Consider the following 11,935-nt stretch of genomic DNA (forward strand, 5'->3'; position numbering starts at 1 on the left):
CGTCTCTTTATTCACAGTGTTTCCACAGGTACACAGTGCATCACTGCCTGTGTCCCAGATATCCCGAGGTCTGAGGCCGCTAACACAGGCAGCGTAACAGCAGAACATGTAACGTTTAGTTAAACTCGACGGAGGGCTATTGTTGCTCGGCACATAACGGCAACCCTAGTTGCAACGTGCGTTTGAAGAAGCGAGGCGCTCGAGAGCACTATTCGTCTGAATGCAAAGTACAATTTCACCGCTAGATGGGAGTAATTCCTACACACTGCCCCTTTAAAGTGCATTATGTCTTTATTATCAGTTTAGTGGTTCAGTTAGGATCTATTTGCTAATGTTTAATTGAATTTAATTGAAGACAACTTGCTAAAACTCTTGGTGACGGCACCTCCAGGTTCTTCAGGCGAAACAGAGATGATATTCCACCCGGATCAGGAACCAGACAGTGCTGACCAGGAAACATTGCCTCTGCTCACGTCTATCCAGCATCCAGGAGAGAACATCAGTGGCAGAGGGGTATGCTTTCGTGCAAATACTGTTTCATACATTACTCACTCAGTCACTTCAGTGACAATTATGCCAAGATCACGTTCTTTTAATGCCAAACATAAAATTCCCAATTTTCAGTAATGTGGTTTAATCAATGTACTTGAATGTAACTATATTACAAATGCAAAGTTGTGTTTGCATTGATGTGTTAAAATGAATAGATGTGCATATTAAATAGAACTGCATTGGAAAATACATTCATGACAAGGATAAAAAGAAGAAAACAAAGAGATAAACTTGATTTAAATATAAATACACAAAACCATGTAGATGAAAAAAACAAGATGCAGTGTATACATAAGCACATAACAGAATGACCAGTATTTCAGGATCTTCTTGCAAGGTCAAATGAAAGTGTCAAACAGAGCTCTTTTCTAAAGCACTTGTCCTATGTAGGGTCATGTTGTCTATCTGGGAGTCTCCGGCCGTAAACTGGGACACAGCCAGGACAGACGGCCAGTCCATCACAGGGGAACACACCTAGTCTCCGATTCACCTGTGCCGTTGGATTGTGGGGGAAACTGGAGCACAATAGTACATTCAGAAATGAACCTTGGTTAATAATTTCTACAGGTGAGATTTTTCAGAAAGTAATCTCAGTAACAGTCAGGATCACCAATCCATTTATTCTGAATCACGACTGCTTTTACTCGCTGTTCGCTCGCGTCTCTGGGCTCTGGAAGACTTTGTTGGGTTTTTTCATGACTGTTACTACAAGTGCTGAGGAAGGTCAGGAACACCGGTATGAATACGACGCCATGGACGGCCCCGAACAGAATGACTAAGAACATGATTTTGAAGAAGGTCCTGAAGATGTAGCTTTTAGCAGCCGCGAGCACCACCACCCCTGCGATCGTGGACACGGCACCCTGAACGATGGGATAGCCCAGTTTAGTGATGGCATCCACGGCTTTCTCATTCGCTGAGGACTTTTCACTTGACACAAAAGCATAGGATATGTGAGCAGAGAAGTCGACAGAAAAGCCGATACAGATAACAAGATTAATCATGGACACAGAGTCTAAACTAACATCCCAGAATGCCATGAAACCGGCCACTCCCACGATGACAGACGCGATGGCAAAGGTCACCCAGAGAGAGCAAAGAGGGTTTGGGATCAACAGGAGGGAAATGACTAACATTGCACATGTAGCAACCACTAAGTTCTGGATTGTATTAGTGACGATGACGGCGTATTGGTCGATATAGATGAATGCAGGGTGGTACACTATCAGATCAACGGGGGTCTGCAACTTCCCACATTGTTCTGCGGTTTCTCTAAACACATTCAGCATGTTCTTCTCATCGATCGCTGTACGGATGTTCACAGTCTGAACGAACATACGCGACGCATGGATTTGATTGTTAGTGAAATTAACATCTTGACTAAAACCTGACTGAGTAAGAAATGCAGTTAAATGGCGTTTGAATTGTGTTTCAATGTTTAAACTTAAACCTGCATTCAGTCCATACTGCATGTACACACTCAGCCAAGAAATCGGCGAAATGCTTGAATTTGCCACTGTCAGATTTTGAAAATTTTCTAAACACAAGACAAGACTTTCACGAGCAGTTGGGCTCCAGTACTGAAAGTCTTCATCCTTTATTACTAACATGACATTGGGCCCAAAGGCAGAGAAGAATTCATCTTCTTTGTCATAGTAACTACCAACATACGAGCCGTCTGCTGCTAAATGCTTCAGATCTAGACCTTCCTGCATCTGGAAGCATCCATAGATACTGGCGGCCAAATACCCGGCATAGATCAGACACACGAGCGCCTTAACCCACACTCTTGTTAAGAAAGGGCCGTAGTAGTTTTTAAAGAATGAATCTATTGGCATTTCAAATTCCTTATCTGTGTTTTTATCATACGCCCCACCAACACAACAGCCTCCATCATCACCAGTGGCTTCTGGGACTGTCATGCAGGTCAGCCAGTGTCTGTTGCTTTTCTCTCTCCTGCCATTCAGTGCGAGACACGCGCCAAAGAAGGTGATGTTGAAGACGTAGCAGAACAGAAGAGCGGTGCTGGTGTACATGCAGAAGGACTGGACCGAGCGGAAGGGCGTCATGAGGCCGATGTAGAAAGCCAGCACATCTGTCAGCGTGGTGATAGTGATGGACACGCCGGCCTCTTTATACGTCTCTGCTAAACGAACCTCCACGGCTTTATGAACTTCAGTCTTCTGCCAGCAGGAGATCATAATGAACATGTCATCAACACCAACACCTGGAGGAAAGCAGAGAGGTGAGCCTGTGAACACCAGCTGTGAGACACCTAATAAATGACATTTACCCAGAATCAGAAAGGGCGCTGTGGCCACGGTCATGGCAAACGGCATCCCACAGAAGAGCAGGAGCCCAAAGCCGGCCAACACGGCCATCCCAGCGGAGAGGACACCGCACACCGCCACCCACACCTTCGTCCTGACACAGTCTAGCCTGAGGAAGAGGACGACGGATAACTGGCATCGCTAGTGACAGAAACATGTGCTTATTTAATCCTTTATCAATGAATCGTGATACCTCAAACAAGACAGGATTGAAACGGTAATGGCCAGGAAGTACGTAATAGAGAAGAGAGGGATCACAGAGTCTGCATTGCTCTCGAACTCATTCTGTCTTGATATGGATGTAAAGTAAGACACATGGACCTGTAGAAAATCAACACGAAACACAGTTCAGTATAGTTACTGTATCCATGAGTGTGTTGCATTGTGGTGAAGCACAGTGAAGAAATAATTATGGCAAATTATGACAGGACATGAATAGCCGGAAGAAAAATCAAACACATATGTGTATTCAGTTCATTATCTCTGTATATTTGAATTGCTGTCCAAATGACTTTTATCCAAGCATCTTCAATTAGTCAGGCACCAAATGAGGTGCTTTCAGACACACAATAGTCATTAGGTGTCTGTATGTGCGTAGATATAACTTACCGTTTTCTGTTCTGTATGGTTTGAGAGAAGCTTTAGAAAGCCATCAAGCCAGTCAGAGTTTTCCACTGTCTTCTCTTCGTCCAGGAAATAAAAAAGCCTGACCGCTTTGGCACTGGTGAGCTCTGACCTGTCCAGCTCAACACCGCCGATGGTTGTTCCCAAAAATGTGCCATCATTCATCGGATATGTTATGGTTGAAGAAATAATTTCAGCAGCATTGTAATTTATAATGTCTAAAATTGCATTTGAAATACAGTTTCCCTTTGTTTTGGCACAGAGGTTTTCAAAAGTGTTTCCTGACGTTATACTTTTCACTTGTGTGTCTAGCTCTATAATGTCTTTGAAAGCTGCTTCAGTTAATATATTTTCTCCGTGCAAGCCTGTGATGATGAAAGAGGCATACGTGCCTTCAGACGCAAGCCGTAGCTGAGAAAACTCTTCAGATTGTGGGAAGTTGTCCACCACGATCGCCCTCTCCCACTTGGCAGGTCCATTGACAGGCGTAAACTGGTCTTCAATATCATTTGCCTCCCTCTCCTGAAGAAAGATGAAACCGGCTCCAAGGGCAGCAGCCACACACAAAGCTGATAACAAAAACACATATGGATATCTCCCAACAAGACCACCGAGCTTTTCAAAGGCCAGAGACAGAGGCCTTTCGATGCAGTCGGTTTTACACTTCGCCATCCTCGAGATGCACTTCAGCTGTCTCGTCTTCCTTCCCAGCGCCAGCAACACCCTTCTTTCAATGTTGTCATAACGTACTTAAAGGCTGAGCTGAACACTAACAACTCATTTGTTACTCATTAACAAATTACGGTTACTTATAAACTTCCTTGTTAGCTCCTACCCTCTGTATCACTGCCAGGAATATGCTTTACTAAGGGCCCATGTTTAATTTTAAGGGGCATCTTTATTTCAATGAGGAATTTGTTTTTGTTAACCATATATGTCTACTAAACATAATTCATAAGCATGGACATATGCAGTCGTTAGCTTTTTGTACTACTCTTTAGACTTTTTTTAGATGATTTAGATGTTACTACATTTTTATTTGACAATGCGGGTTTCAGTCAAATCAACCTGTGTTCAGATAGTCACTGAAACCTCTAAAACCAGCAAACCAGACCAGAATATTTTCAGCATGGTTGATTTTTTATATAGTTTGTAAACACATTATTCTGTTGTAATTTCTGCCCGTAATTAACATAAAAAAGAAAGTAAAGAAAAAAAAATACATTTGAGCAACTCCTAGTAGGTCCCATTTAATGATTTATACAATCTTGTCAAATATAAAACATATCACAACCTTTGTGAGAGATTTTTATTATGTAATTGTGCTAGTTGGACATTTAATTGCTTTAGAGAAGGCAGAAATAATTTGACAGCTGCAGGTGTTTTAGAAGCTCTTTATAGGCTCATTGTAAATCCTTTATGTACTCAGTCACATGTCAGTTGTGTTAGCTTTATATGTTGATCATGTTTTTAAAGATTTCAGGTACTTCAACTTGGGTCTGACAGGCAATATGAAGATATTCAGGCAATATAAGATATATATATATATATATTTATAGCCCACTCACCTATATGTTCCTCGACAGTTTTCTGCATTTCACAATGTCAGAGTTTGAACTCTACACATCTGATGACGAGTCCCTCCTCTCCCAGGAACCTTCACAGCATTCCTGAATTCCAGGAGCACTCGCGCCCAGCCAAACACTGCTACTGAGTCTCCTATTCGTGCCACTTCTCGTACACCATGACGCCGAGGCTTACTTTCTTCACCTCCAGCAAGACACCCACCAGCATCTCCAGCGTCCTCCTACGCCTCGGCCCATCCATCAATTCCTGCCATAGAGAAATGGACAGTGCTGATTTTAAGACAAGTGCTAATCAGCACTGATGTCCATTTCTCTGGGAGAATGAACAAATCTCAATTATACGACCTGTATGTTTCCCTTCAATCAACTCTACCTTCTCAAAAATCCACTCCATCCTTCAGGGTCGTAGGGCCCCGTTCACAAAAAACACAGTCTCCTTCCCTCGCAAGACCGGGCCTTCCTCGAGCGCCAGGCCACAGCAGCAGAATTTTTAGCAAGCCTGGGCCGTGCCCCAGATTCCGCCGCTGCCAGGCCTTACTCTCCCCACTCCGTTATACCTGCCTCAATACATGCCATCCCTTTAACGCGAGTATGACTCCGTTAGAGTCATGAGTATGATTCATAAGAGATGTTATATCGATCAAAAGTTAGGTAAGGAGTACAACAAGGCTCAGTACTAGGACCGTTGCTTTTCACCCTGTACATGCCACTCTTGGGAGATATCATTAGGAAGCATGGGATTAGTTCACTGTTAGTAGGATAGGATTCACTGTTATGCTGATGATACTCAGCTCTATATTTCTTTGCACCCTGACGAAACTTACCAATTCACAAAATTAATGGAATGCATAACTGATATAAAACTTTGGATGACTTGTAATTTCCTACTACTTAATTCTGAAAAAAACAAAGGTTTTAATTATTGGACCAAAAACCTCAGTCAGTTTAAATCTAGACTAAAAACACATCTCTTTAACCTGGCAAACATATAACACACTATTACATTTCTATAATTCACATCCTTTAAAAGAGTGTTAGGCTGCATAGATTAGGTCAACCAACCGGAACTGGATATATATATATATATATATATATATATATATATATATATATATATATATATATATATATATACCAGTCCCATCAAGTCCACTCTCATCATATATCCAGGCGTTAACAGGCGTTGACTAGAGATGACCAATTGACCAGTGTTTATACAGATAAGCTTCCAGAGTACAGACTCTGGTGAGTATACAGATTCACTGTCATTCTGCCTGTGCGCTGGAATCTTATCTGGAAACTTGTACTGATAAGCTTCCAGCGCACAGACAGAATGACAGTGACAAGACAGATGATACAAATAAAATAAGCAATAAACAATAAATGCATACAAGAGGTGAAGTAAGTACATAACTTCCTTACTTGAGTGAACAGATACTACTGGTCAAATATTACTCTGTTACAAGTACAAGTTGTAAAGACCGATTTTTACTTAAGAAAAAGTACAGAATTACTTGTTTTTAACAGTACTTAAGGCGAGACATTACAGGTGAATAGGGTAAAATTGTTAACTAGCAGATATCACCATGGAACTTTCCCAGTTGATTACCTACATTAAAAGATGATAATTTTTTTTATTACAAGTTCTCTCTAGAAGAGGGAACGAGTGTTGCGTAAGCTAGCTTATGCTACAGGAAAATCCCTTTTCTCGAGAATACTGAAGCCAAAAATTATCCATAATTTTGTATTATTTTAAAACGCATGTTGCTACAGCGAGCAGACCTAGGCGAGGCAGCTAGCGCCTATTGGCTGCTCTGCGGAAACTTGTTGCAACCTATCGGCAAGCTTCCTGTGACGTAAGCACCAATGAGGGCGCTGGTCCACAACATAGTCCCAAGAGCATGTGCCCGGGGCTCATATGATAGGTGGGTAATGACTAGAGATGGGTATCGTTAAGGTTTTAACGGTATTACTACTCTTACCGATACTCCTTATCGGTCCGGTACTTTAACGGTATTCTTATCGGTTCTTTTTGTTTTTTATATATATATATTAAACAAAGATAAACAATAGATAAACAAAAGATAAACTATTAAACAAAGATACACATTATATAGGCCTACAGAGTGCTTTAATTTCAGGAAGGTCTACTGTTCAGGTATGGTCTAAAAAGAAATAATAAAGTAATCAAATGTAAAATAACACTGCATAGTTTATCATAGATAGATTAATGTTATTAAAGTTATTCATTCAAGAGCTGTGAGTGATTTTCTCTTTGCCTTTGGTTGTTTGATTCGCAGTAATATCGTCAGCATGTTATTAGACTGCTTCCCCTTTAAGAACGAGTGCTGATCTAATACTGATGCTGCACCATATTTTCTCCCAAACATTTCCATAACTACGTCCATTTAAGACATAAACGGTGTTTAAGTGAATCTCCAAGCCGGTCATTTTGACATATTTTTGTGTACATATGATTTAGAGTTTAGGGAGCGTGGAATACCTTTTTATTTTATTTTATATCTATATGTGTGTGTGTGTGTGTATATATTTGTATGTGTATATATATATATATATATATATATGGGCAGTAGAGCTGTGTGTCGAAAGGAAGGCACTTCAAGGCAGCATATCACTGAAGCGGGAATAAACATCACAACTGATTATCTGTGATGACAAGCAGAGATATGGCGCTTTTCCACTGCATGGTACGGCTCGACTCGGTACGGCACGGTTCGGTTTGCTTTAGATCGGTTGCTTTTCCACTGCAGTTAGTACCGTTTCAAAGTGGGTGGGACTGATCGTTAATAGTTGTCGCCTCTAATTTGTCCCTACACTGTTTGTAGGTCCGGCGGCAATCAACGAGAGGAACGTCTGCACCTCGTCCACTGACCACGATTCAGCCATTTCCTTTTTGATTTTTTTTAACTTATTTTGTCAAGTAAATACTCTAACAGGTGCTACTGCGTTGGCTGTTGTCTGGCTATTTAAATCCATAGACAGTATATAAACATTTAAATCTAGCGGGTTTAGTGTCTCGTGTCGCAAATACAATGACGCTGAAGTGACGATTCTGTCTGACCAATCAGTGATCTGCAGTGTTTTCACGTCACGTTTAGTATCGGTACGGTACGCTTGGAACCTCAACAGAGGTGGTACCATTTAAAGCGAGCCGAAGCGAGCCGTACCGTACCGTACTATGCAGTGGAAATGCGCCATAAGTGAGCCGTACCGAACCGAGCCGTACCGTACCATGCAGTGGAAAAGCGCCAAAGAGTGCCGTGCCGTACCGAACCGTACCGTACCATGCAGTGGAAAAGCGTCATTAGTGTCCCAGTCACACCACTGAGAATGGCCGAAGTTACATATACGGTGTTTCACTCAATTGAGGCTAAAGCAAAGGTTTTAGCCTTCACACCAAACGCGAATAGAGCGTCTGGCGCCAGTGATTTCAATGATAAGTCAATGTAAAGACGGGTTTACGCGCGTCTAGAGGTCCTGTGGCGCAAATGAGGCGTTTAGCCCGGCGCGGTAGACGCGAATGAGACTAATTGCTAACAGAGATAATGCATCTGTCTTTTCTGTCATTTCACTGTAGCTCAGCATCACGATGTAAAGTTACCGTACTTTAAGGAGGAAAACTGCTCGAGTAATATTCTTCTAATGTGACTGGCATCGCATTTCTTTATCTAGCAAATCAACTCCAGCTATCATTAAACAACTCCAGCTATCATTAAACAACTCCAGCTATCATTAAACAACTCCAGCTATCATTAAACAACTCCAGCTATCATTAAACGGGACTTTCTTCCTTTAATGTAGAGCAGTGTTTCTCAACCCTGTCCTGAGGACCCCCAACTGCACTTTTCTTTGTCTCCCTAATCAAACACCTGATTCAGCTCATCTGCTCATTAACCCATGTGATAATGATAATAATGATAGTGATAATGATAATAATAGTGATAATGATAATGATAGTGATAATGATAATAATGATAGTGATAATGATAATGATAGTGATAATGATAAAGCTGAATCAGGTGTTTGACTAGGGAGACAAAGAAAAGTGCAGTTGGGGGTCCTCAGGACAGGGTTGAGAAACACTGATGTAGGCTACGTTTACACGTGGCCGGTTATTTTCATAAACGGACATTTCACCCTCTCCGTTTTCAGAAAAGTGTTCGTTTACACGAACCCGTGTATATGCCGTCAAGAGCATGCCAAACCTATAGGTGGCAGTGTAACGAGAAGCTCAAGCCCACGTTAGCCAATCAGAATCCCGAAAATATAGGTCGCACTTTTGACGGAGTGCAAGTTCTGTCGCATACTGTGACGTCGACTGCCTAAAACTCAGTTTTTCTCAGTTTACATGGAAACGTGAAAACGGAGTTCCCCTTCAGGAACTACCGCTGCGTGGAATCGCAGTGGGGGGACCGCCCCCAGCGTAGCGCGTCTGAATCATGAATGAAATCAGTCAATGGAGATAGAGTACACGCGAGTGACGTCATCGACCAGGAAGCTATAAATATCCCCTGAATACACAAGCCGCCAGCTTTTTCACTTCAGCAAAGCGCTCTGTGTGTGTGTCTGAATCTTTCGATTGTGTGTTTGTCTGTTGCTAGACAGGAGTTTTCACTATATCTATATATATATATATTTATAAAAAAAACAATATGAGTGTGACGAGCGAGCAGCAGTACAGAAAGTGTGTTCCCCCCTGTACTCGATACATCACGGGTGGGGATTCACGTGAACTGTGTGTTGCTTGTTTGGGAGTGCAGCATGCCCAGTCAGCTCTCGAGGGGGCTGATTGCGAGCATTGCGAGCGTTTCCCACTAAGAACCCTGCGCTCGCGGCGATCCCTCCTCGAGGAGAGTGGTTTGCTGCGAGCTCCCCAGGGCTCGGGTCCCGCTTCTGTTGAGGCAGAGCGGCGGCGCTTGTCCTGGGGTTCGCAGATGGATCTCACCGGCGACGTTGAGACGGGCCCCGCCCTATCTCAGCAATCTCCGGCGGGATCCAGTGCCTCTCGCCCGGCTCTGGAAGCACGCGCTGCGGCCGTTACTTCTGCCCGGGCGGAGGCACATGTGGTTCAGGAACTGAGATTATCCAGTTCTGAGGAGCTGGATGTCGAAAGTTTCACATCAGAAGATACTGGAGACTCGTCACTCCAGCATATTGCTGAAGAAGGGCTGATGGATGTTTTATCTCATGCTGTTGAAAAGCTCAGCATCAAGTGGCCAACTGACAGGCAGGAGTCTAGAATAAAAAGCAAATTGGATGATAGATTTCTGTCTGCACGACCTCAGCCTTCTCGCCGGTGCTTACCGTTCTTCCCTGATCTTCACACTGAGGTGTCTAAGACCTGGGCTAGACCGGTTTCCAGTAGAATTTACACTAGGGATGCACCGATACCGATACCGGTATCTGGTATCGACCTCGATACCACATTTTCTAAAGTACTCGTACTCGTTAAAAGTCCCCCGATACCGGGGACCGATACCACGGTCTGAGAAATGTATATGTTTGAGCATATTTGTAAGGGGTTAATCACAGGCGCCAAGTGCCCGCCCCCAGTCCCCGGCTGCAGCTCAGCAAATCACAAGTAATTTAATCAAGCACCAAAAATCCCAACACGACAACGAGTACAAAGAGTTTACCCACGTTAAACCAACACAACCCACGCTGCAGCAAACACTTGCAAGGCGAGAGAAAATGTCCAGAGACAATCCACGTGCTGTGAAAATAACACAGGCAATTATCGAGTACATTGCATTGAGTGACCAGCCACTCTCGGAGGTAGAAAATGTGGGATTCCTGCGTCTCCTCCATGTTCTGGAGCCCAGATATGTTGTCCCAAGCCGCCGCTACATGACTGACACGGAGCTGCCTAAACTACACGACTCCGTGAAAAAACATATCCACAGCCTACTGCAAGCCTCCTCTGCGTTTAGTTTCACCACGGATATTTGGACAAGAAGTGTTAGCCCCGTGTCGCTAATTAGCTTAACCTGCCAGTGGATAGACGAGAGTTTCACGCCGCAACGAGTCATATTACATGCGAAACAATTCCGCGGCTCGCACACCAGCCAGGCTATAGCGCATGTGTTTGAGGAAATGCTCCAGACATGGGGTATACCTAAAGAATCAGTACATGTTGTGCTTAGAGACAATGCCAAAAACATGATTAAAGCCATGAATGACGCAGGGCTCCCAAGTCTGCCGTGTGTCACGCACACGCTCCAACTGGCTGTTCACGAGGGCTTATTAGCACAGAGGAGCATAGCTGATGCTATAGCAGTGGGGCGGAAAATAGTTGGGCATTTTAAACATTCCGCCTTAGCCTACTCCCGCCTCGAGGACATTCAGGGACAGCTCAACCAGCCAATTAAGAGACTGCAGCAGGACGTACAGACGCGCTGGAACAGCACGTATTACATGCTCCAGTCCCTCATTGAGCAAAAGCGAGTGCTGGGGGTGTATGTGTCCGAGCATGAACTCCCTGACTATCTCACCGCTCACCAATGGGGTCTTATGGAGAAGACTGTTGCCATCCTCTCCCCCTTTGAGGAACTAACTAACAAAGTGAGCAGCTACGACGCACTAGCCTCTGATGTCATCCCAGCTGTGACTGTGCTAGTGAGACTTCTAAACAGAGAAACAGACGAGGACCACGGCGTCAAGACAATGAAAGCAACCTTACTGGCAGCTGTTAAGAAGCGCTTCAGTGACGTCGAGACCAACCCACTGTACTTCATCTCCACCATACTTGACCCAAGGTAAAGTCTGTGTGCTATAGGTATTCAATGATAAACTACAGTACTAAATGTAAGATTAATTAATTTC

At 43.5% G+C, this 11,935-nt stretch overlaps 1 protein-coding gene across 1 annotated transcript; it reads right to left on the reverse strand.

Moving 5' to 3' along the window:
• Window positions 1-277: 277 nt before the first annotated feature.
• Window positions 278-4,601, reverse strand: LOC307009416 (patched domain-containing protein 3-like). The gene is made up of 4 exons (XM_079633161.1): window positions 3,492-4,601; window positions 3,076-3,203; window positions 2,846-2,991; window positions 278-2,779 (listed from the first exon to the last, which is right to left on the reverse strand). The coding sequence occupies exons 1-4, from the start codon at window positions 4,176-4,178 to the stop codon at window positions 1,143-1,145; spliced, it is 2,598 nt and encodes an 865-aa protein (XP_079489287.1). The 5' UTR covers window positions 4,179-4,601; the 3' UTR covers window positions 278-1,142.
• Between the last annotated feature and the right edge of the window lie 7,334 nt (window positions 4,602-11,935).

Source organism: Phoxinus phoxinus (genome assembly GCF_949152265.1).
Source record: "Phoxinus phoxinus genome assembly, chromosome: 13".
Lineage (NCBI taxonomy): Eukaryota > Metazoa > Chordata > Actinopteri > Cypriniformes > Leuciscidae > Phoxinus > Phoxinus phoxinus.